This window comes from Procambarus clarkii, chromosome 22 (genome assembly GCF_040958095.1).
Source record: "Procambarus clarkii isolate CNS0578487 chromosome 22, FALCON_Pclarkii_2.0, whole genome shotgun sequence".
Taxonomy (NCBI): domain Eukaryota; kingdom Metazoa; phylum Arthropoda; class Malacostraca; order Decapoda; family Cambaridae; genus Procambarus; species Procambarus clarkii.
Genome location: NC_091171.1, coordinates 3,510,294 through 3,536,932, shown reverse-complemented (window position 1 = coordinate 3,536,932; position 26,639 = coordinate 3,510,294). Strand labels below are relative to the sequence as shown.

The 26,639-nt window shown below is 42.9% G+C and overlaps 2 protein-coding genes across 2 annotated transcripts in view; one reads left to right on the top strand and one right to left on the bottom strand.

Moving 5' to 3' along the window:
• Positions 1-2,185: 2,185 nt before the first annotated feature.
• LOC138367608 (protein rtoA-like) lies at positions 2,186-2,824 on the bottom strand. Its single transcript, XM_069329329.1, has one exon. It carries the CDS (start codon positions 2,822-2,824, stop codon positions 2,186-2,188), a length of 639 nt encoding a protein of 212 aa, XP_069185430.1.
• A 904-nt stretch (positions 2,825-3,728) lies between these two features.
• LOC138367607 (uncharacterized) overlaps positions 3,729-26,639 on the top strand; it is a 26,193-nt gene continuing 3,282 nt past the window's right edge. Inside the window, exons 1-2 of the mRNA XM_069329328.1 lie at positions 3,729-4,481; positions 17,426-20,194. Of these exons, the coding sequence (XP_069185429.1) occupies positions 3,729-4,481; positions 17,426-20,194 (3,522 nt within the window). The remainder of the gene's footprint in view (positions 4,482-17,425; positions 20,195-26,639) is intronic.

The following is a 26,639-nucleotide window of genomic DNA, read 5'->3' as shown; positions in this document are numbered from 1 at the left end:
TAGCAAGAGGCTACAAGATGACCTAGACAAACTGAAGGAATGGTCCAACAAATGGCTACAGAAGTTCAACCCATGTAAATGTAAGGTAATGAAATTAGGCGGTTGAAAGGAGGCCAGACACAGGATATCAACTGGGAGATGAAGTCCTTCATGAAACAGACAGAGAGAAAGGTCTAGGAGTTGATATCATGCCAAACCCTGAAGCACACATCAAAAGAATAACATCGGCGGCGTATGCAAGGCTTGCTAGCACCAGAACTGCCTTCAGGAACCTGTGTAAAGAATCATTCAGTACCTTGTATACCACATATGTAAGACCAATTCTGGAGTATGCGGCCCCAGCATTGAGCCCGTACCTTATCAAGCACAAAACGAAGCTGGACAAAGTTCAAAGGTATGGCACTAAACTAGTCCCAGAACTAAAAGGCATGAGTTATGAGGAAAGACTTATTTAAAACAGGTTGTACTCGAACAAGGGGACACAGGTGGAAGCTTAGTACCCAAATGAGCCACAGAGACGTTAGAAAGAACTTTTTCAGGGACTGGGTAGTTAACAGGTGGAATGCATTAGGCAGTGATGTGGTGGAGGCTGACTCCATACACAGTTTCAAGTGTAGATATGATAGAGCCCAGTCGGCTCAGGAATCTGTACACCAGTTGATTGACAGTTGAGAGGCGGGACCAAAGAGCCAAAGGTCAGCCCCGCAAGCACAACTAGGTGAGTCCAATTAGGTGAATTAACATACACACATAAGTTCATCTGGCAGTAGGGGGCCCATCACGGCTGAGTGGTCAGCGCTCTGTACTAATAATCCTAGGGACCTGGGATCGATCCCCGGTGATGGCGGAAACAAATGGGCAGAATTTCTTTCACTCTGATGCACCTGTTCACCTAGCAGTAAATAGGTACCTGGGAGTTAGACAGCTGGTACAGGCTGCTTCCTTGGTGTGTGTGTGTGTGTGTGTGTGTGTGTGTGTGTGTGTGTGTGTGTGTGTGTGTGTGTGTGTGTGTGTATTCACTTAGTTGTGTTTGCGGGGGTAGAGCTTTGCTCTTTCGGCCCGCCTCTCAACTGTTAATCAACTGTTTACTAACTACAGTTTTTCTTTTTCTCCACACCACACACACACACACCAGGAAGCAACCCGTGACAGCTGACTAACTCCCAGGTACCTATTTACTGCTAGGTAACAGGGGCATTCAGGGTGAAAGACACTTTGCCCATTTGTTCGTGCCTAGTGCGGGAATTGAACCCGCGCCACAGAATTACGAGTGAGTGTTTGTGTGTTTGTGTGTGTGTGTGTGTGTGTGTGTGTGTGTGTGTGTGTGTGTGTGTGTGTGTGTGTGTGTATGTGTGTGTGTGTGTGTGTGTGTGTGTGTGTGTGTGTGTGTGTGTGTGTGTGTGTGTGTGTGTGTGGAGAAAAAACAGTTGATTGACAGTTGAGAGGCGGGCCGAAAGAGCCAGAGCTCAACCCCCGCAAGCACAATTAAGTGAATACAACTAGGTGACTACACATATATCGGGGCCGCGCGGCTGAGTGGACAGCGCTTGGGGGCTGTAGTCCTAATGGCCCGAAATCGATTCCCAGCGGAGGTTTCAGTTTCTTTAACCCTGATGCACCAGTTTACCTTGCAGTAAATAGGTACTTGTGAGTTAGACAGCTGTTACGGGCTGATTCTTGGGAATGTTTGTGTGTGTGTGTTAGAGAGAAATATATATAGTAGATATAATAGAACAAAAATAAATTGGTTCGAAAGGCGGGGTCCAAGAGCTAAAACCCAAATTCTGCAGACACAAATAGAAAATACAAATAGTCAATAAACACACATAAATAAAGATATAATTAAAATAATGTGTATTGATATTTACTATAAGAAGATCTCATCGTCAGTCAGGTTATGGATCAAAATCAAACAGCAAATGTCTAATTCCGTCAATACTGCTCCAAGCAAGGAGACAGGAGTGGACAGGTCAGCTGAGGATAGCGAGATAACTAACACCATCTTGAGTGCGTGCATCACCTCACGATAACTGCAGCACAAGGCAGTAAAGATGTTATCATGGGCGCCCCAGAGACCCACACACGCCGCCCCATTGATATTCAGCCCCCATGACTAGACTGTCAACAGGCGGGCGGGGAGATGGTGTCCCCTAACAGTGAGGGTCCCACCCCATCCTGGGAGCCTCTACTGCTGGGAGCCTCTACTACTGGGTCCTCTGTTGCTGCTGTTGCTGGGTCCTCTGTTGCTGCTGTTGCTGGGTCCTCTGTTGCTGCTGTTGCTGGGTCCTCTGTTGCTGCTGTTGCTGGGTCCTCTGTTGCTGCTGTTGCTGGGTCCTCTGTTGCTGCTGTTGCTGGGTCCTCTACTACTGGGTCCTCTGTTGCTGGGTCCTCTGTTGCTGCTGTTGCTGGGTCCTCTACTACTGGGTCCTCTGTTGCTGCTGTTGCTGGGTCCTCTACTACTGGGTCCTCTGTTGCTGGGTCCTCTGTTGCTGCTGTTGCTGGGTCCTCTGTTGCTATGGGTCCTCTGTTGCTGGGTCCTCTGTTGCTGGGTCCTCTGTTGCTGGGTCCTCTGTTGCTGCTGTTGTCCTCTGTTGCTATGGGTCCTCTGTTGCTGGGTCCTCTGTTGCTGGGTCCTCTGTTGCTGGGTCCTCTGTTGCTGGGTCCTCTGTTGGTGGGTCCTCTGTTGCTGGGTCCTCTGTTGGTGGGTCCTCTGTTGCTGGGTCCTCTGACTGACGGTGTCGTGACTGAGGGTGCCCCCTGCACCTCCCCTCCCGTTGAGAGTCATACTGCGTCTGTCCACAGCCAAGAAGGCGCCAAGTTCCATTGTATTGTCCGTAAGAGGAGACAAGAAGCCAGGATTATATATTATCCCAATTTAAAGTTTGGTAATGGTAGGGGGGGGGGAGCCAACCTCCGTGGTCTGTTGGATGGTCAACTGCCAACCACAACAGGCTACTGAACCTGACGTCAACTGACGTATCAACGTAGACCATAAACACTCTCCCGTTCCCTTGTGTTAGGATGGTCTAAGTTGTATATTGATATATGTTGGTTTATAATTCTTATTACCTGTTGAATGGATATATGAGCATACTTCACTAATTGACCCCGGCCAGGATTCGAACCCATGCCGCTCAAGATCACCCCCTAAAGGTACACAGTACCGTGAGCACCTCACCAATGATCGCCTTGCGGTGGTCACCGGACTGTACGTTTAGGGGTGATCCTGTACGGCATGGGTTCGAATCCTGGCCAAGTTAATTAAGAGTTCTTAGTGATCTATGGCTTGCGTGTTCCTGCAACTCTCTCACACGAGTATACTTGTATACGCATATACTCCAGGAAGACTAAGGCCACAGCGGCGACTGTTTACAAACAAGAGACAATATAAGTTTCAGTAACAATTATTGGATAGAGATGTTCCTCTGGCAGTAGGTCATGTGAACATGTACTCGCTTGAGTGGAGTTTGCTCTGGGGCCTGCTGAGTGAGCCTGGGATGCTGGCCTCCTGAATATTGATCCCCAGTTTACTGTATTTATGCCTGAAGAAGTTATAAGTTTCTTTACTAAGATCAACACATGAGGTGTTGGCATACAAATTCAGTTTTCACAGCGAGTGTTGCCAAAGTTTAACTCTATTCATCTTACAGACCTTTTGCGAATGTATTTTTATTCATTAAATGTTTATCTGTTATCATTGTGTTGTATGCCATCACCTGCCCGTGACAATGAGACGAACACACCCATATCATCCTGTGATGAGACTGTACACCATTGTGAGCAGCTATATTTGGGGCTTGAAGGCGACCCGCTCCGAACTGGCGAACCAGTTAATTATTATTGGTTCTCCTGGTGACTCAACGTCAATAATGATGAGGCCGTCCTCACCGGCCACCCTCACCGGCCGCCCTCACCGGCCCCCTCACCGGCCGCCCTCACCGGCCACCCTCACCGGCCACCCTCACCGGCCGTCCCTCACCGGCCACCCTCACCGGCCGCCCTCACCGGCCCCCTCACCGGCCGCCCTCACCGGCCCCCTCACCGGCCGTCCTCACCGGCCACCCTCACCGGCCACCCTCACCGGCCGCCCTCACCGGCCGTCCTCACCGGCCGCCCTCACCGGCCCCCTCACCGGCCGTCCTCACCGGCCACCCTCACCGGCCACCCTCACCGGCCGTCCTCACCGGCCACCCTCACCGGCCCCCTCACCGGCCGCCCTCACCGGCCGCCCTCACCGGCCGTCCTCATCTGCCGTCCTCACCGGCCACCCTCACCGGCCGCCCTCACCGGCCAACTCACCGGCCAACTCACCGGCCAACTCACCGGCCACCCTCACCGGCCACCCTCACCGGCCGCCCTCACCGGCCACCCTCACCGGCCGTCCTCACCGGCCGTCCTCACCGGCCGCCCTCACCGGCCGCCCTCACCGGCCGTCCTCATCGGCCGTCCTCACCGGCAGTAGTAGGGTTGGCGACGCACAGGTACCTTTTTTTTCTGGGAGAAAAAAGGTACCTGTGCGCCCCAAGGGTTTCAGGTAAATTTAGAATATCCCCTGTGCGCCCCAAGGGTTTCAGGTAAATTTAGAATATCCCCTGTGCGCCCCAAGGGTTTCAGGTCCAAAGGGAAAAAAGTGCCTGTGCGCCCCAAGGGTTTCAGGTAAATTTAGAATATCCCCTGTGCGCCCCAAGGGTTTCAGGTAAATTTAGAATATCCCCTGTGCGCCCCAAGGGTTTCAGGTCCAAAGGGAAAAAAGTGCCTGTGCGCCCCAAGGGTTTCAGGTCCAAAGGGAAAAAAAGGTACCTGTGCGCCCCAAGGGTTTCAGGTAAATTTAGAATATCCCCTGTGCGCCCCAAGGGTTTCAGGTCCAAAGGGAAAAAAAGTGCCTGTGCGCCCCAAGGGTTTCAGGTCCAAAGGGAAAAAAGGTACCTGTGCGCCCCAAGGGTTTCAGGTCCAAAGGGAAAAAAGGTACCTGTGCGCCCCAAGGGTTTCAGGTAAATTTAGAATATCCCCTGTGCGCCCCAAGGGTTTTCAGGCGAATTTGGGGAGTCACAGATTTAGAATTAGGGAATTCTTATAATGAAAAATAATGTCATACGAGTTTGCTAAAGTTCTTATAAGAAAAATAATTTCCGAGACTTAGAAGTTTGTTAAGGCCTTACGGGAGAAATTCAAATAACATGTGTAGCACTTTAGGGCTTCCAGGAGAACTCTACGGACATATTTTACATGTTTTCAACTTACAAAATCGTCTATGTAAGCCTTAGTTATTCATATAAATTTAGAAAAGCACCTGTGTAAGTCATTGTTTTCAGGGTTTCGTACATCACACCCCCCTCCCTCTCCCCCTTACCTCGCAATCTGTCGCATCACCTTTATTTACTTTGCGCCCAGCCAGTCAGTCGGCTCTTAATCTTATCTTATCTTATCCATAATATCTGGACCGTCCCTCCTCTCTCTCTCTCTCTCCTCTTCATATTATTCTCTCTCTTGCTATTTTCCAACATCGTATGTTTGCTCCTTTTCATTAAGCAAGTCAGTATGTTTGCTCCTTTTCATTAAGCAAGTCAGTTTTACACAAATAAATCATGTTAGTAAGCAAGTTCTAGCTCACGTTCCCCACCTTAGTCCCCTGTCGTATAAAGAATACTATCATTCCAATCCCTCTAAAATTTTAAAATAATCATATTTCAAATGTAGTTCAATACAGTAATTAGTTACCAAGCTCCAGCTCTTGTCCTCCGCCTTAGCTCTCTCTCGTATCTTCGTTAGTATCAGTCCAATTTCCCTGAAATTTCTACCCTCTGTATTTCAGACATAGTTTAGTAAATGCAAACAATTATCAAACTCTAGCTCTTGTCCCCAGCTTAGTTCATTTGTACAAAATCATTAGTAACAGTCCAAATTTCCCTGAAATTTCTACCCTCTGTATTTCAGACATAGTTTAGTAAATGCAAACAATTATCAAACTCTAGCTCTTGTCCCCAGCTTAGTTCATTTGTACAAAATCATTAGTAACAGTCCAAATTCCCTGAAATTTCTACCCTCTGTATTTCAGACACCGTAAATAAGATCAAAACAGTTACCAAGCTCCAGCTCTTGTCCTCCGCCTTAGCTCTCTCTCGTATCTTCGTTAGTAACAGATCAATTCCCCTGAAATTTCTACCCTCTGTATTTCAGACACCGTAAATAAAATCAAATAGTTATCGAGCTCCAGCTCTCGTCCCCGCCTTAATTCTCTTTCGTATCTTTATAAATAACCCATCAATTTCCCTAAAATTAAAAGCAGACATACTTCAAAGTTAGTAAATAAGATCAAGTCAGTTACTGAGCTCCAGCTCTCGTCCCCGCCTTAGTTCTCTTTCATATCTTTGTAAATAAACCATCAATTTCCCTGAAATTTTTACCCTCTGTATTTCAGACATAGTAAATATGAAGTAAACAATTATAAAACTCTAGCTCTTGTCCTCTGTCCAAGCTCACTTTTGTAAAATCATTACTCTCAGTCCAAATCACCCAACTACATTTTCAGACATAGTAAATAAAAACCAGTTCAGTTATCAAGTTTCAACTCTTGTGCCCCAGCTTAGTTCATTTGTACAAGTTCTTTATTTTCCAACTAAATCACCCTGAGATTTAAGATCACCGTATTTCTAACGTAGTAAAATTAATCGGGGCATTAACCAAGCTCCATTCCCTCTGCCTTAGATCATCAGACATAAATATTTTCGATCAAGTCCGTCTCCAGCTTAACTCTTACCCTTTCCCTCCCTTACCTTCTCATCCCCAACTTATCCAAACCTTCAATAATCGTACTGTATTTGCATATTTTCTCTATATTCACTGTGTTCTTCGTATTCTCATCCGTGTTCACTCCATGTTCTTCAAAATGTTCACAGTCCCATTCAGTTCATATTTTCACAAGTATCTCCATTTTTTATGTAATCTTTCTCTTAGTCTCATTATGTTCTCTACAAATTCTAGTCATATTTTCTATGTTTTCATATTCATCACATGTTCTCTTTACAACTTTTATACTCAATATTCATGCCAACTTCCATATTTTGTGTTCTTTGTCAATATTCATGTTCTCAATGTTCTTAGCTTGTTCTTCACATGTTCAGTGTTCATTCTTTGTATTCCCTATGTTCCTTATCATGTCTTCATATTCTCTATAAGTTCATATTCCCTGCATGTTCACTCTATTCATCAACTGTTTCTTACATGTTTTCTGTGTTCACCGTATGTTCACTGTGTTCATTCCCTTACTTAACCTCAATTTTTTATGTTCTTTGTTTCTTCCATTCACTAACTAGTTCTTTGTCAAATAATATTATACTGCATTACAGTTCCCTCAACAATTTTAGTCACCAAGTTTTTATTTGCAAAACTATGTCAAAGTAATTCTCGTAGTCAACTTAATAGTTCTACCAACCCCGTTCTTAAACAAATCTACACTTTATTCAGTTCCAAATTTACAAAGACAAACCTTTCTTGTAACTTCTTAACTAAAAATCTTTCGCCAATCAACTGAAACATAGTCACTTTCCTCATTTCTCAACTAAACTTATTATCCAGTCAACTAAAAATAGTCAGAAATAGCCTCGTTCAACACTGTTCTTAACTAAAACAACCTTTCTCTTAGCTAAAAATTGTCAAAGGAAACTTTTTCAGCACTTTCTTAACAGGCGCTATGTTTCATCAAGAAAAATTGTCAAAGGAAACTTTCCAAAACTGTTCATAACTAGCTTTTATCCATCGTCAATCAACTAAAAATAATAACTTTCATCATTTCTTAACTAAACTTATTCCCCCCAGTCATCAGAAAATAACAGTGTTCTTCATGTTTCATTGTCATTTCATAACTAAAATTAACCATCAATCAACAGAAAAAGCCATGTTCATCATGTTTTGTCTTTTTGCTTAACTAAAATTATGTTTTTTCAAGTAAGAAAAAATAACCAAAGATATCTTTCATAGCTGTTCTTAACTGACATTATACTTTGGGGAGCACAAAAATAGTCTCCCTCGTCATGTTTTATCTTTTCCTTAACTAAAGTATTCATCAGTCAACTAAAAAATAGTTACTTCATCATGTTTCCTTGTCATTTCTTAACTGAAATATCACTTCTCTCATCTGAAATAGTCATGTGTAGCCTCTTTCCAACACTGTTCTTAACTAAAGTAGCCTTTCACTTCGCTAAAATAGTCATATTCATCGTTGTTCCTAACTAAAATATATGTCGTTAAGTAAGAAATATAGTCAAAAACACTCTTCCAGACATCAAGGACTCACTCTCGTTCATCAAAGTTGTTTCAAAGACATCAAAGTTATTCAAAGAGCTAACAAAAGTTATTCTCAGAGTCACCTTCGTTCTTCAGAGAAACTTTCCAAAACATCTTTATTCATCAAAGTTATTCTCAGAGGCATAAAAGTCATTCTCAGAGCTATCAAACTTGTTCTCAAAGTCATCAAACTTATTCACAGAGTCATCAAAGTTAATCTAAGACATCATTTTTCATCAAAGATATTCTCTCTAAACCATCAATGTTCTTCTCTAAGACATAAAAGTTATTCTCAGAGTCACCTTCGTTCGTCAGAGAAACTTTCAAAACATCTTTGTTCATCAAACTTGTTTTCAAAGTCATCAAAAGTTAATCTAAGACATCTTCTTTCATCAAAGTTATTTTCAGAGACATCTAAAGTTATTCTCAGAGCTATCAAACTCGTTCTCAGAGTCATCAAATGTTATAAAGTTATTCTCAGAGACATCTAAAGTTAATCTTGGTCATCAAAGTTGTTCTCTAAACATCAATGTTGTTCTCCAAGACATCAAAGATGTTCTCAAAATCATAAAAGTTATTCCCAGAGCTATTAAAGTTAATCTCAGAGTTATCCAAAGATATTCTCATGTCCACAAAAGTTATTCCAAGAGACGTCAAAGTTGTTTCAAAGACATCAAAGTTAATCTCAGAGTTATCCAAAGGCATTCTCAGAGACATCTAAAGTTATTCTCTAAGACATCAAAGTTGTTCTAAGAGTTATCAAAAGTTATTCTCAGTCATGATATGTTATTCTCTAACTCACTTCCATTCATCAAAGACATTCTCTAAGTCCTGAAAGTTATTCTCTAAGACAACAAAGTCTTTCTCAGAGCTACCAAAGATGTTCTCTAAATCATAAAAGTTAATCTTAACTCACCTTCGTTCATTAGAGAAACTTTCCAATCCATATTCGTTGACCAGAGTTATTCTCAGAGTCATCAAAGCGATCTCTAATTCATCTTCGTTCTCCAAAGTTGTTCTCTAAGACACCTTCATTCATCAAAGAAACTCTCCTTCTTCCATCATGTTATTCTTTAAGACATCTTCAGTCATAAAATTTTCTCTCCAAAATGTAACTAGTTCAGCTTTTCTTACCAAACCTGCATTTCTGTTAAAACATATTTTCTTAGTTGCTTTACCCTAAAACTGTTCTCTGAACTACACTGTTCAAACCTACGTAACCTATCCTCTCCACCCAATGTTACTTAGTTAACGTAACGTTCCTAAACCTAACTTTACCTATCCTAACATACCTTACCTTACCTTCCCTATCTTACCTAACTTTACCTATCCTAACATAACTTACCTTACCTTCCCTATCTTACCTAACTTTACCTATGTTACCTTACCTTACCTATCTTACCTAACTTTACCTATGTTACCTTACCTTACCTATCTTACCTAACTTAACCTTCATAACCTAACTTTACCTATCCTAACATAACTTACCTTACCTTACCTATCTTACCTAACTTTACCTATCTTACCTAACTTAACCTGCATAACCTAACTTTACCTATCCTAACCTAACTTACCTTACCTTACCTATCTTACCTAACTTATCCTGCTTAACCTATCTTACCTATCTTACCTAACTTTACCTATCTTACCTAACTTAACTTTCATAACCTAACTTTACCTATCCTAACATAACTTACCTTACCTTCCCTATCTTACCTAACTTTACCTATCCTATCCTAACCTAACTTGTCTTACCTAACTTAATCTTACTTTCCCAAACTGATGTATCCTATCTTATCTAGTCCAACCAGACATGCTCTAACTTACATAAGTATTCCTTCTCGTCTTTTGTGTTTCGTCAATCATTGTCTCATATTCATTTACTCATTTCATTAGTTAATTTCTCAAATGGACGTTTTTGCATTTCAAGTGCTATTTGCTAGAGATTGAATATTTAAGCATTTCAAAGAATTTTTGTTATATATGGGCATTTACTCATTTCAAGGGATAATTTCTCAAATGGACGTTTTTGCATTTCAAGTGTTATTTGTTTAAGATTGGGTATTTAACCATTTCAAAGGATTTTGTTATATATGGGAACTTACTCGTTTCAAGGGCTAATTTCTCAAATGGTCATTTTTGCAGATCAAGGGTTATTTGTTAAAGTTCATCAAGTTGCCCATAAGTTGTATTAGTAGGTTCTATCTTATGTTCTTATTCCCCAACCCCTTAACCTAACCTCTTGTAATCTTAGTGTATTTAGTAGGTTCTATCTTATGTTCTTATTCCCCAACCCTTTAACCTATCCTTTCAGATGTAGTTTGTTGAATATATTATCCTTTTTCCTAACCTTTCAGATGTAGTTTGTTGAATATATTATCCTTTTCCTAACCTTTCAGATGTAGTTTTGTTTCTCCTTTTTGTATATTTTTACCCAAACCATCTTTCCTTCTTTACTTTGTTTTCACATATAAGTTCATTCTTTATCATAGTAATAATAAAATTACAATAGTAAAGAATCAGATCTACTAAGACTTGAAATTGAGAAACAAGAGCTCAAGGGATTGAGAGCATGAAAGAAGAGCAAGGAGTAAGAGAGAGAGGGGGCGGAAGAAAATGGGACCAAAGAAGAGAGAATGAGAGAGAGTGTGGGCATGGGAGCACTAAGACTTGAATTGAGAAAAAGAAAAACTAAGTGAATGAGAATGAGGGTGTGAGAATGGGAGCAATAAGACTTGAATTGAGAAAAAGAAAAACTAAGTGAATGAGAATGAGGGTGTGAGAATGGGAGCAATAAGACTTGAATTTGAGAAACAAGAGAGCATTTGAGCAAATGAGGGAGAGAGAGGGGAGGAAGAGAGAGAATAAGGGAGAGAGATAGAAAAGGAGGGTTAGAAGGAGTAGGAGAATCAAAGTAAAGAAGGAAAGATGGTTTGGGTAAAAATATACAAAAAGGAGAAACAAAACTACATCTGAAAGGTTAGGAAAAGGATAATATATTCAACAAACTACATCTGAAAGGTTAGGAAAAGGATAATATATTCAACAAACTACATCTGAAAGGATAGGTTAAAGGGTTGGGGAATAAGAACATAAGATAGAACCTACTAAATACACTAAGATTACAAGAGGTTAGGTTAAGGGGTTGGGGAATAAGAACATAAGATAGAACCTACTAATACAACTTATGGGCAACTTGATGAACTTTAACAAATAACCCTTGATCTGCAAAAATGACCATTTGAGAAATTAGCCCTTGAAACGAGTAAGTTCCCATATATAACAAAATCCTTTGAAATGGTTAAATACCCAATCTTAAACAAATAACACTTGAAATGCAAAAACGTCCATTTGAGAAATTATCCCTTGAAATGAGTAAATGCCCATATATAACAAAAATTCTTTGAAATGCTTAAATATTCAATCTCTAGCAAATAGCACTTGAAATGCAAAAACGTCCATTTGAGAAATTAACTAATGAAATGAGTAAATGAATATGAGACAATGATTGACGAAACACAAAAGACGAGAAGGAATACTTATGTAAGTTAGAGCATGTCTGGTTGGACTAGATAAGATAGGATACATCAGTTTGGGAAAGTAAGATTAAGTTAGGTAAGACAAGTTAGGTTAGGATAGGATAGGTAAAGTTAGGTAAGATAGGGAAGGTAAGGTAAGTTATGTTAGGATAGGTAAAGTTAGGTTATGAAAGTTAAGTTAGGTAAGATAGGTAAAGTTAGGTAAGATAGGTAAGATAGGTTAAGCAGGATAAGTTAGGTAAGATAGGTAAGGTAAGGTAAGTTAGGTTAGGATAGGTAAAGTTAGGTTATGCAGGTTAAGTTAGGTAAGATAGGTAAAGTTAGGTAAGATAGGTAAGGTAAGGTAAGTTATGTTAGGATAGGTAAAGTTAGGTTATGAAGGTTAAGTTAGGTAAGATAGGTAAGGTAAGGTAACATAGGTAAAGTTAGGTAAGATAGGTAAGGTAAGGTAACATAGGTAAAGTTAGGTAAGATAGGGAAGGTAAGGTAAGTTATGTTAGGATAGGTAAAGTTAGGTAAGATAGGGAAGGTAAGGTAAGGTATGTTAGGATAGGTAAAGTTAGGTTTAGGAACGTTACGTTAACTAAGTAACATTGGGTGGAGAGGATAGGTTACGTAGGTTTGAACAGTGTAGTTCAGAGAACAGTTTTAGGGTAAAGCAACTAAGAAAATATGTTTTAACAGAAATGCAGGTTTGGTAAGAAAAGCTGAACTAGTTACATTTTGGAGAGAAAATTTTATGACTGAAGATGTCTTAAAGAATAACATGATGGAAGAAGGAGAGTTTCTTTGATGAATGAAGGTGTCTTAGAGAACAACTTTGGAGAACGAAGATGAATTAGAGATCGCTTTGATGACTCTGAGAATAACTCTGGTCAACGAATATGGATTGGAAAGTTTCTCTAATGAACGAAGGTGAGTTAAGATTAACTTTTATGATTTAGAGAACATCTTTGGTAGCTCTGAGAAAGACTTTGTTGTCTTAGAGAATAACTTTCAGGACTTAGAGAATGTCTTTGATGAATGGAAGTGAGTTAGAGAATAACATATCATGACTGAGAATAACTTTTGATAACTCTTAGAACAACTTTGATGTCTTAGAGAATAACTTTAGATGTCTCTGAGAATGCCTTTGGATAACTCTGAGATTAACTTTGATGTCTTTGAAACAACTTTGACGTCTCTTGGAATAACTTTTGTGGACATGAGAATATCTTTGGATAACTCTGAGATTAACTTTAATAGCTCTGGGAATAACTTTTATGATTTTGAGAACATCTTTGATGTCTTGGAGAACAACATTGATGTTTAGAGAACAACTTTGATGACCAAGATTAACTTTAGATGTCTCTGAGAATAACTTTATAACATTTGATGACTCTGAGAACGAGTTTGATAGCTCTGAGAATAACTTTAGATGTCTCTGAAAATAACTTTGATGAAAGAAGATGTCTTAGATTAACTTTTGATGACTTTGAAAACAAGTTTGATGAACAAAGATGTTTTGAAAGTTTCTCTGACGAACGAAGGTGACTCTGAGAATAACTTTTATGTCTTAGAGAAGAACATTGATGGTTTAGAGAGAATATCTTTGATGAAAAATGATGTCTTAGATTAACTTTGATGACTCTGTGAATAAGTTTGATGACTTTGAGAACAAGTTTGATAGCTCTGAGAATGACTTTTATGCCTCTGAGAATAACTTTGATGAATAAAGATGTTTTGGAAAGTTTCTCTGAAGAACGAAGGTGACTCTGAGAATAACTTTTGTTAGCTCTTTGAATAACTTTGATGTCTTTGAAACAACTTTGATGAACGAGAGTGAGTCCTTGATGTCTGGAAGAGTGTTTTTGACTATATTTCTTACTTAACGACATATATTTTAGTTAGGAACAACGATGAATATGACTATTTTAGCGAAGTGAAAGGCTACTTTAGTTAAGAACAGTGTTGGAAAGAGGCTACACATGACTATTTCAGATGAGAGAAGTGATATTTCAGTTAAGAAATGACAAGGAAACATGATGAAGTAACTATTTTTTTAGTTGACTGATGAATACTTTAGTTAAGGAAAAGATAAAACATGACGAGGGAGACTATTTTTGTGCTCCCCAAAGTATAATGTCAGTTAAGAACAGCTATGAAAGATATCTTTGGTTATTTTTTCTTACTTGAAAAAACATAATTTTAGTTAAGCAAAAAGACAAAACATGATGAACATGGCTTTTTCTGTTGATTGATGGTTAATTTTAGTTATGAAATGACAATGAAACATGAAGAACACTGTTATTTTCTGATGACTGGGGGGAATAAGTTTAGTTAAGAAATGATGAAAGTTATTATTTTTAGTTGATTGACGATGGATAAAAGCTAGTTATGAACAGTTTTGGAAAGTTTCCTTTGACAATTTTTCTTGATGAAACATAGCGCCTGTTAAGAAAGTGCTGAAAAAGTTTCCTTTGACAATTTTTAGCTAAGAGAAAGGTTGTTTTAGTTAAGAACAGTGTTGAACGAGGCTATTTCTGACTATTTTTAGTTGACTGGATAATAAGTTTAGTTGAGAAATGAGGAAAGTGACTATGTTTCAGTTGATTGGCGAAAGATTTTTAGTTAAGAAGTTACAAGAAAGGTTTGTCTTTGTAAATTTGGAACTGAATAAAGTGTAGATTTGTTTAAGAACGGGGTTGGTAGAACTATTAAGTTGACTACGAGAATTACTTTGACATAGTTTTGCAAATAAAAACTTGGTGACTAAAATTGTTGAGGGAACTGTAATGCAGTATAATATTATTTGACAAAGAACTAGTTAGTGAATGGAAGAAACAAAGAACATAAAAAATTGAGGTTAAGTAAGGGAATGAACACAGTGAACATACGGTGAACACAGAAAACATGTAAGAAACAGTTGATGAATAGAGTGAACATGCAGGGAATATGAACTTATAGAGAATATGAAGACATGATAAGGAACATAGGGAATACAAAGAATGAACACTGAACATGTGAAGAACAAGCTAAGAACATTGAGAACATGAATATTGACAAAGAACACAAAATATGGAAGTTGGCATGAATATTGAGTATAAAAGTTGTAAAGAGAACATGTGATGAATATGAAAACATAGAAAATATGACTAGAATTTGTAGAGAACATAATGAGACTAAGAGAAAGATTACATAAAAAATGGAGATACTTGTGAAAATATGAACTGAATGGGACTGTGAACATTTTGAAGAACATGGAGTGAACACGGATGAGAATACGAAGAACACAGTGAATATAGAGAAAATATGCAAATACAGTACGATTATTGAAGGTTTGGATAAGTTGGGGATGAGAAGGTAAGGGAGGGAAAGGGTAAGAGTTAAGCTGGAGACGGACTTGATCGAAAATATTTATGTCTGATGATCTAAGGCAGAGGGAATGGAGCTTGGTTAATGCCCCGATTAATTTTACTACGTTAGAAATACGGTGATCTTAAATCTCAGGGTGATTTAGTTGGAAAATAAAGAACTTGTACAAATGAACTAAGCTGGGGCACAAGAGTTGAAACTTGATAACTGAACTGGTTTTTATTTACTATGTCTGAAAATGTAGTTGGGTGATTTGGACTGAGAGTAATGATTTTACAAAAGTGAGCTTGGACAGAGGACAAGAGCTAGAGTTTTATAATTGTTTACTTCATATTTACTATGTCTGAAATACAGAGGGTAAAAATTTCAGGGAAATTGATGGTTTATTTACAAAGATATGAAAGAGAACTAAGGCGGGGACGAGAGCTGGAGCTCAGTAACTGACTTGATCTTATTTACTAACTTTGAAGTATGTCTGCTTTTAATTTTAGGGAAATTGATGGGTTATTTATAAAGATACGAAAGAGAATTAAGGCGGGGACGAGAGCTGGAGCTCGATAACTATTTGATTTTATTTACGGTGTCTGAAATACAGAGGGTAGAAATTTCAGGGGAATTGATCTGTTACTAACGAAGATACGAGAGAGAGCTAAGGCGGAGGACAAGAGCTGGAGCTTGGTAACTGTTTTGATCTTATTTACGGTGTCTGAAATACAGAGGGTAGAAATTTCAGGGAATTTGGACTGTTACTAATGATTTTGTACAAATGAACTAAGCTGGGGACAAGAGCTAGAGTTTGATAATTGTTTGCATTTACTAAACTATGTCTGAAATACAGAGGGTAGAAATTTCAGGGAAATTTGGACTGTTACTAATGATTTTGTACAAATGAACTAAGCTGGGGACAAGAGCTAGAGTTTGATAATTGTTTGCATTTACTAAACTATGTCTGAAATACAGAGGGTAGAAATTTCAGGGAAATTGGACTGATACTAACGAAGATACGAGAGAGAGCTAAGGCGGAGGACAAGAGCTGGAGCTTGGTAACTAATTACTGTATTGAACTACATTTGAAATATGATTATTTTAAAATTTTAGAGGGATTGGAATGATAGTATTCTTTATACGACAGGGGACTAAGGTGGGGAACGTGAGCTAGAACTTGCTTACTAACATGATTTATTTGTGTAAAACTGACTTGCTTAATGAAAAGGAGCAAACATACTGACTTGCTTAATGAAAAGGAGCAAACATACGATGTTGGAAAATAGCAAGAGAGAGAATAATATGAAGAGGAGAGAGAGAGAGAGAGGAGGGACGGTCCAGATATTATGGATAAGATAAGATAAGATTAAGAGCCGACTGACTGGCTGGGCGCAAAGTAAATAAAGGTGATGCGACAGATTGCGAGGTAAGGGGGAGAGGGAGGGGGGTGTGATGTACGAAACCCTGAAAACAATGACTTACACAGGTGCTTTTCTAAATTTATATGAATAACTAAGGCTTACATAGACGATTTTGTAAGTTGAAAACATGTAAAATATGTCCGTAGAGTTCTCCTGGAAGCCCTAAAGTGCTACACATGTTATTTGAATTTCTCCCGTAAGGCCTTAACAAACTTCTAAGTCTCGGAAATTATTTTTCTTATAAGAACTTTAGCAAACTCGTATGACATTATTTTTCATTATAAGAATTCCCTAATTCTAAATCTGTGACTCCCCAAATTCGCCTGAAAACCCTTGGGGCGCACAGGGGATATTCTAAATTTACCTGAAACCCTTGGGGCGCACAGGTACCTTTTTTCCCTTTGGACCTGAAACCCTTGGGGCGCACAGGTACCTTTTTTCCCTTTGGACCTGAAACCCTTGGGGCGCACAGGCACTTTTTTTCCCTTTGGACCTGAAACCCTTGGGGCGCACAGGGGATATTCTAAATTTACCTGAAACCCTTGGGGCGCACAGGTACCTTTTTTTCCCTTTGGACCTGAAACCCTTGGGGCGCACAGGCACTTTTTTCCCTTTGGACCTGAAACCCTTGGGGCGCACAGGGGATATTCTAAATTTACCTGAAACCCTTGGGGCGCACAGGGGATATTCTAAATTTACCTGAAACCCTTGGGGCGCACAGGCACTTTTTTCCCTTTGGACCTGAAACCCTTGGGGCGCACAGGGGATATTCTAAATTTACCTGAAACCCTTGGGGCGCACAGGGGATATTCTAAATTTACCTGAAACCCTTGGGGCGCACAGGTACCTTTTTTCTCCCAGAAAAAAAAGGTACCTGTGCGTCGCCAACCCTACTACTACCGGCCACCCTCACCGGCCAACTCACCGGCCAACTCACCGGCCACCCTCACCGGCCGCCCTCACCGGCCGTCCTCACCGGCCGTCCTCACCGGCCGTCCTCACCGGCCACCCTCACCGGCCGTCCTCACCGGCCGTCCTCACCGGCCGTCCTCACCGGCCGTCCTCACCGGCCCCGTCACCGGCCACCCTCACCGGCCCCCTCACCGGCCGTCCTCACCGGCCGTCCTCACCGGTCGTCCTCACCGGCCGTCCTCACCGGCCGTCGTCACCGGCCCCCTCACCGGCCACCCTCACCGGCCCCCTCACCGGCCACCCTCACCGGCCACCCTCACCGGCCCCCTCACCGGCCGTCCTCACCGGCCGTCCTCACCGGTCGTCCTCACCGGCCGTCCTCACCGGCCGTCGTCACCGGCCCCCTCACCGGCCACCCTCACCGGCCACCCTCACCGGCCGTCCTCACGGGCCCCCTCACCGGCCACCCTCACCGGCCGTCCTCACCGGCCCCCTCACCGGCCACCCTCACCGGCCACCCTCACCGGCCCCCTCACCGGCCGTCCTCACCGGACACCCTCACCGGCCCCGTCACCGGCCGCCCTCACCGGCCCCGTCACCAGCCGCCCTCACCGGACACCCTCACCGGCCACCCTCACCGGCCGCCCTCACCGGACACCCTCACCGGCCACCCTCACCGGCCACCCTCACCGGCCCCGTCACCGGCCGCTCTCACCGGACACCCTCACCGGCCACCCTAACCGGCCGTCCTCACCGGCCGTCCTCACCGGCCCCCTCACCGGCCGCCCTCACCGGCCGTCCTCACCGGCCCCCTCACCGGCCACCCTCACCGGCCGTCCTCACCGGCCACCCTCACCGGCCGTCCTCACCGGCCGTCCTCACCGGCCGTCCTCACCGGCCACCCTCACCGTCCAACTCACCGGCCAACTCACCGGCCAACTCACCGGCCAACTCACCGGCCTCCCTCACCGGCCAACTCACCGGCCAACTCACTGGTCACCCTCACCGGCCGCCCTCACCGGCCCCCTCACCGGCCGCCCTCACCGGCCGCCCTCACCGGCCGTCCTCATCGGCCGTCCTCACCGGCCACCCTCACCGGCCAACTCACCGGCCAACTCACCGGCCAACTCACCGGCCACCCTCACCGGCCAACTCACCGGCCAACTCACCGGCCAACTCACCGGCCACCCTCACCGGCCAACTCACCGGCCAACTCACCGGCCAACTCATCAGCCGCCCTCACCGGCCGTCCTCACCAGCCGCCCTCACCGGCAGTCCTCACCAGCCGCCCTCACCGGCAGTCCTCACCACCCGCCCTCACCGGCAGTCCTCACCGGCCGCCCTCACCGGCAGTCCTCACCAGCCGCCCTCACCGGCAGTCCTCACCGGCCGCCCTCACCGGCAGTCCTCACCGGCCGCCCTCACCGGCCGTCCTCACCGGCCGTCCTCACCGGCCCCCTCACCGGCCGCCCTCACCGGCCGTCCTCACCGGCCCCCTCACCGGCCGTCCTCACCGGCCCCCTCACCGGCCCCCTCACCGGCCCCCTCAGCGGCCGCCCTCACCGGCCGCCCTCACCGGCCGTCCTCACCGGCCCCCTCACCGGCCGCCCTCACCGGCCGTCCTCACCGGCCGTCCTCACCGGCCGCCCTCACCGGCCGTCCTCACCGGCCCCCTCACCGGCCGTCCTCACCGGCCCCCTCACCGGCCCCCTCAGCGGCCGCCCTCACCGGCCGTCCTCACCGGCCCCCTCACCGGCCGCCCTCACCGGCCGTCCTCACCGGCCCTCCTCACCGGCCCCCTCACCGGCCGTCCTCACCGGCCGCCCTCACCGGCCGCCCTCACCGGCCGTCCTCACCGGCCGTCCTCACCAGCCGCCCTCACCGGCCCCCTCACCGGCACCCTCACCGGCCGCCCTCACCGGCCGTCCTCACCGGCCGCCCTCACCGGCCGTCCTCACCGGCCGTCCTCACCAGCCGCCCTCACCAGCCCCCTCACCGGCCCCCTCATCGGCCGCCCTCACCGGCCGTCCTCACCGGCCGTCCTCACCAGCCCCCTCACCGGCCGCCCTCACCGGCCCCCTCACCGGCCGCCCTCACCGGCCGCCCTCACCGGCCACCCTCACCGGCCGCCCTCACCGGCCCCCTCACCGGCCGCCCTCACCGGCCGCCCTCACGGGCCCCCTCACCGGCCACCCTCACCGGCCGTCCTCACCGGCCACCCTCACCGGCCGTCCTCACCGGCCCCGTCACCGGCCACCCTCACCGGCCCCCTCACCGGCCGTCCTCACCGGCCGTCCTCACCGGTCGTCCTCACCGGCCGTTCTTACCGGCCCCCCTCACCGGCCACCCTCACTGGCCCCCTCACCGGCGGCCCTCACCGGCCGTCCTCACCGGCCGTCCTCACCGGCCGCCCTCACCGGCCCCCTCACCGGCCGCCCTCACCGGCCGTCCTCACCGGCCGTCCTCACCAGCCCCCTCACCGGCCGCCCTCACCGGCCCCCTCACCGGCCGTCCTCACCGGCCGTCCTCACCGGCCGTCCTCACCGGCCGCCCTCACCGGCCCCCTCACCGGCCGCCCTCACCGGCCGCCCTCACCGGCCGCCCTCACCGGCCGCCCTCACCGGCCACCCTCACCGGCCGCCCTCACCGGCCCCCTCACCGGCCGCCCTCACCGGCCGTCCTCACGTGGAGGCGAGGCATGTACAACACTCCCCAATAGGAAGAAAACCCACTGGGTTCTAGGCTAGGTTAGGCTTATCTGTAATAATTGAATTAAGCCTAGCAAAGCCTAGAACCTAGTTCAGTAATTTAAAAAATGTTGTAACTTGAAAAATGCCATTCAATACATTACACAATTTAAATATTTTCAGGCAATCAACACAACCCTCATGTTGGCTAACCCTCTCTCATGTTGGTCAATAATTTAATTATTTTTTTATGGAGTAATCTTTGCTGTTGAAATGTAGTCTTTTTGAGACTACATTTCAAATGTAGTGTGTGTGGAGGCGTGTATGTTAGGTATTACCTAATATACACGGTGTAATATATCTATCTGTGTGAAATAGATTAAATCCATTTATTTGATATTCAGCTAATAGTTCTGTATTTTCTACATTCATCCATGTTTTGGTAAGTGCAATAATATGTATTGTTTCATTGCAGATTAGAGATTCAAGATAGTTCTAGATTTCCGAAGTACTGAAACGCGCGCCATACAGGCTTGGTGGATCTAGGTGCAAGGTAAAATTATTTACATTTACTTTTGTATTTATGTTTTGTATTTATATGCATATATGCATTTATATGCATTATTCTATAGAATAATAGATCTCGTAATAATTTTGCAAAAATAGTGGCATTTACTATTTTTAAAAGATTATTAAAAAATTTACTGATATGGTGCATTCGGAAGGGCGAAGAGGGAGAACGGCCTGTTGACATAGCTCGGGTGCAGGGGGGGGGGGGTTGTGTAAAAGCCTGGTTTGTGCCTCGGAGAGGCTACGGGATCCAGTAAGTTCAGTAGAACTTCGGTTTCAACCCTTTTACCCTGTTGTAGCTCAGTCGATTAAGGCAGTGTCTGGGATGCTCCCGGACGCAGGTTCGAATCCTCGTCACGGCCCTTGTGGATTTGTTCATTTGATGCATCACGTTATTGTGATCTGTGTGTGTAATTCTTCACTTGCTACAGCAACAGGAATGTGTGTGTATGTATTTGTGTTGTTGAATATGACCGAAAGTGTAAGATTAATGATTCTAACACAAATCGTCTGAATATTTGTTTTTCTTCACTGTCGAGAGTAGTTAAAAAAATTTACTCGAGTTTATTTTCACACTTTATTTATGGTCCTTAAGTCCCTCTCCTTAATGCTGCTGCTGTTTCTCGCATCTTTGCATCGCTTGTATGTTTGGGGGTTTGGCCTCTTGCTATATATTGATTCCATTTGTGTGTGTTTGGGTCTCAGGCCCTCTCGCAATTTCTGTTGAACAAACCCCTTTTCCTAGTTCTGCATCTCTCCTTTGGTACAAATTTTGTTGTGCTTTTATCATATATTTCACAAAACTTGACATACATTTCATTTACTTCATGTCCTATCAGCAAGTGTTTGTCAAATTCTTTAAGGAAAGTTTATCATCCTGATTGCAGATCTCTAGCGATATTATGTCAACTTCTTGTGGATTCGCAATCATTATTTAATTTACCTTTAGGTGTTCTTTCACCAGCACAGCAACACTGTACCTCTCCCAACCAGTTTAAGATAAAAACTAAGTACTAACTAATTAACTCAATGTAACCTACCTTACCCCCAAAATGACAACCCATGTCTTCTATTTTAAACAATGCTGTTTTGTTGACCAAATTGTATTTTTGTTTTTTTCTGCAATGTTTCCCCCCCCCCACCACTCTACCACCACATTGAGTTTAGTAGCTCTGTGCACGTCAGGTGCTGTTTAATATACAGACCTACTCCTCCATTTGACCTAGTTTCTCTATCACATCTATATCACTTTGTGCTTTAGCCCTGGTGGAGCTTGGTCCACCAGGCTGTTGTTTGGAGTGGCCCGCAGATCCACATACAGTCTGCATATGATATACAGTCTGTTGATCAATTAAACTACAGTAGTTAGTTTTTATCATCCGAATGCACCAATATGTGTTCATTCTTCCCAGATGAAGGAACTATGTAATATTCATCATCTGAATGCACCATCTGATGCTTTAACACTCATGATACACGAGAGGTTTAAAAAACTTTTAAAACTTTTAAAACTTTTTGACCTATGTATTTAAAAGCAATTCTAAAGTTAAAAAGTGTAGCATAGGCCCCTCGCAGAATGTTCTTAATATGATCCTCAGGTTATAGTTTTCTATCTAAAACCACCCCTAGATCTCTTTCTTGATCAGAATTCTTTATAGATCTCAGTGGCTCGATCATAGAAACTGCTCTAAATCCTTGTTGGCCTGGATTGTGGAGGTCATTGGTCTCTATAAAACTAGTAATCTGACTCCTGATCACTCTCAAATAATTTTATTATGTGGGATGTTAGTGCAACTGGTCTATAATTCTTTGCCAATGCTTGTGTTGTGTTGTGTTGTTTTGGTAGTGATGTGCAATGTGTTGTTTTGGTAGTGATTCGTCCAGTTCTGGTAGTAGTGCGGTTGTTGTGTAGTGTAGTACTTGTGTGCTTGTTAATGACTTGTATTCCAGTCTTGTGGGTATCTCCTTTCCCCTACGGGCCAACTGCTTTGTTCTTACCTAGCATTTTGCTTTGTTTGGGTATGAATGTTTGTGTGCCGTATATTTTGCAAAATTTGCCATATATCTCATTATTTACTCCTCTGCCTAGCAACAAGTCTGTCTAATTATACTCATTAACTGTTTTTCAAAGTTCCCCATAGTGTCCTTTATTGAAATCGAGTTCATGAACCGTTTCAATGTTCTTATTTTCTTCTAGATTATATCTTAAAGTATATTTAAATGTTATTGTTATTATTGTTATTAAATGTTATTGTGACATTGCATTGCAATTGAGCTATGTTGTTTACCATACCGTTCATTTCGTGAGTATAAGTATAGATGCCACACTTGTGACAGGTAAAACCATGCCTTTTTTGAAAAACAGCACCGTCTGTTGCACGTAAGAGCAACCCACACTATATTATGTTGCGATATTATTTCAATATTTCCGATTGTATTGATAATTTGAATTTTCATAGATTTCAATTTATTTTCATTTCGATTTAATAATTTTGTGTGACATTGCATTGAAATTGAGCTGTGTTGTTTACCATACTGTTCATTTCATGAGTATAGTTTATTTTTTTATTTTTTTCATTTCATTTTTTTAGCTGTTCTTATTTTTCAGTGATGGGAATATCAGATCATTTGATGTTCCCAATTTTCTGATGGAAGCATCAGACCATTATAGAATGCATCGGATGAGGTAGTTTGGAATGGTGGGGAGGACGAGAGGGGGGTATGGTGGGGAAGACGAGGGGACAGAGGAGAGGGTAATGGTGGGGAGGACGAGGGGACTGGGGAGTTGGGGATGGTGGGGACAGGGGAATGCTGGGGAGGACAAAGGGACAGGTGAATGGGAGATGGTGGGGGAGGAAGAAGGACAGGGGAGGGGAAAATGGTAAGGAGGACGATGGGACAGGGAAGTGGGAATAGTGGGGATGATGTGGGGACAGGGAAGTGGGAAGGACGAGAGGACTGTGGAATGGGGAATAGCAAAGTGAATTATAATTATATATATTAATTAATTCTTATAAATTTCCAGAAGCCTGTATCAACACCCACACTAATGCAACTGAAAGAGATGTTGAGACAAGTATTGCTGATATGTTGAAGAACGCCCCAAACAAACTCGGTGGAAACAGATACAAGGTAAAGTTTGCTAATTTGCTGTAGTCTAATTCAATTTCTTTTTAGTAATCTTCGAGAACATTTATGCTATGAATAAGATAAAATAATGTAACTGATTTTGATTTATTTACTATTTATTATTTATTTACCGTTATTAGTATAATAGATCTCGTAATAATTTTGCAAAAATAATGGCATTTACTATTTTAAAAAGCTCGGGTGCAGGGGGGGGGGGGTTATGTAAAAGCCTGGTTTGTGCCTCGGAGAGGCTATGGGATCCAGTAAGATCGTCCTTCCTTTCCTCCCTAGAATCTGGATGTAGCAGGTGCTCAATTGTCAAAAGTGAAAAATTGGTTTTGTCTTCCGAATGCACCATTTCTGTAAATTTGCTAATAATCTTTTAAAAATAGTAAATGCCATTATTTTTGCAAAATTATTACGAGATCTATTATACTAATAACGGTTTGATAAAATACAGTAGACTGCCTACTGGATAATAGTTCCAGTCCACCTGTAGACAGGGATCTCACATCAGCTTGTATATTATACAAGGATAAGATTTGATAAATTCAGTTATTTGACTGAACACTGGCTCTGTTTAAATCAGAGATTTAAACATACATAGTCTAACCTAGCTCCATAACTAACAGCCATTAGCCATTCATGCACAGCCATCAGCTGGGCCATAGACCGGCAATTTTGCTTTTTTCCCAAGCCGGTCTGTTTTTTTTTCGATGCCTCAGTGGCCCATGCACAGGTCCGTTCAAGGGGATTAAATAGCCGTTCTATGGCCCCAGGGTTTGTATTTTATCAAACTCTTATTAGAATAATAGATCTCGTAATAATTTTGCAAAAATAGTGGCATTTACTATTTTAAAAAGCTCGGGTGCAGGGGGGGGGGGGTTATGTAAAAGCCTGGTTTGTGCCTCGGAGAGGCTATGGGATCCAGTAAGATCGTCCTTCCTTTCCTCCCTAGAATCTGGATGTAGCAGGTGCTCAATTGTCAAAAGTGAAAAATTGGTTTTGTCTTCCGAATGCACCATTTCTGTAAATTTGCTAATAATCTTTTAAAAATAGTAAATGCCATTATTTTTGCAAAATTATTACGAGATCTATTATACTAATAACGGTTTGATAAAATACAGTAGACTGCCTACTGGATAATAGTTCCAGTCCACCTGTAGACAGGGATCTCACATCAGCTTGTATATTATACAAGGATAAGATTTGATAAATTCAGTTATTTGACTGAACACTGGCTCTGTTTAAATCAGAGATTTAAACATACATAGTCTAACCTAGCTCCATAACTAACAGCCATTAGCCATTCATGCACAGCCATCAGCTGGGCCATAGACCGGCAATTTTGCTTTTTTCCCAAGCCGGTCTGTTTTTTTTCGATGCCTCAGTGGCCCATGCACAGGTCCGTTCAAGGGGATTAAATAGCCGTTCTATGGCCCCAGGGTTTGTATTTTATCAAACTCTTATTAGAATAATAGATCTCGTAATAATTTTGCAAAAATAGTGGCATTTACTATTTTAAAAAGCTCGGGTGCAGGGGGGGGGGGTTATGTAAAAGCCTGGTTTGTGCCTCGGAGAGGCTATGGGATCCAGTAAGATCGTCCTTCCTTTCCTCCCTAGAATCTGGATGTAGCAGGTGCTCAATTGTCAAAAGTGAAAAATTGGTTTTGTCTTCCGAATGCACCATTTCTGTAAATTTGCTAATAATCTTTTAAAAATAGTAAATGCCATTATTTTTGCAAAATTATTACGAGATCTATTATACTAATAACGGTTTGATAAAATACAGTAGACTGCCTACTGGATAATAGTTCCAGTCCACCTGTAGACAGGGATCTCACATCAGCTTGTATATTATACAAGGATAAGATTTGATAAATTCAGTTATTTGACTGAACACTGGCTCTGTTTAAATCAGAGATTTAAACATACATAGTCTAACCTAGCTCCATAACTAACAGCCATTAGCCATTAACCATTCATGCACAGCCATCAGCTGGGCCATAGACCGGCAATTTTGCTTTTTTCCCAAGCCGGTCTGTTTTTTTTCGATGCCTCAGTGGCCCATGCACAGGTCCGTTCAAGGGGATTAAATAGCCGTTCTATGGCCCCAGGGTTTGTATTTTATCAAACTCTTATTAGAATAATAGATCTCGTAATAATTTTGCAAAAATAGTAGCATTTACTATTTTAAAAAGCTCGGGTGCAGGGGGGGGGGTTATGTAAAAGCCTGGTTTGTGCCTCGGAGAGGCTATGGGATCCAGTAAGATCGTCCTTCCTGGCATTTTGCTTTGCTTTGGCATTTTGCTTTGTTTGGGTATGAATGTTTGTGTACCTTCATTGTATATTTTGCAAAATTTGCCATATATCTCATTACTCCTCTGCCTAGCAACAAGTCTGTCTAATTATACTCAATAACTATTTTTCAAAGTTCCCCATAGTGTCCTTTATTGAAATAGAGTTCATGAACCGTTTCAATATCCTTATTTTCTTCTAGATTATATCTTAAAGTATATTTAAATGTTATTGTGACATTGCATTGCAATTGAGCTGCGTTGTTAACCATTCTGTTCATTTCATGAGTATATTTTATTTTCTATTTTTTCATATCATTTTTTTTATCTGTTTTTATTTTTCAGTGATGGGAATATCAGATCATTTGATGTTCCCATCAGAAAATTGGGAAAGTCAGATCTTTTGATGTTCCCAATTTTCAGATGGAAGCATCAGACCATCATGGAATGCATGGGATGAGG

Coding starts and splice junctions, on each gene's coding strand:
- LOC138367608 (XM_069329329.1), bottom strand. CDS start 2,824: ATGGAACTTGGCGCCTTCTTGGCTGTGGACAGACGCAGTATGACTCTC.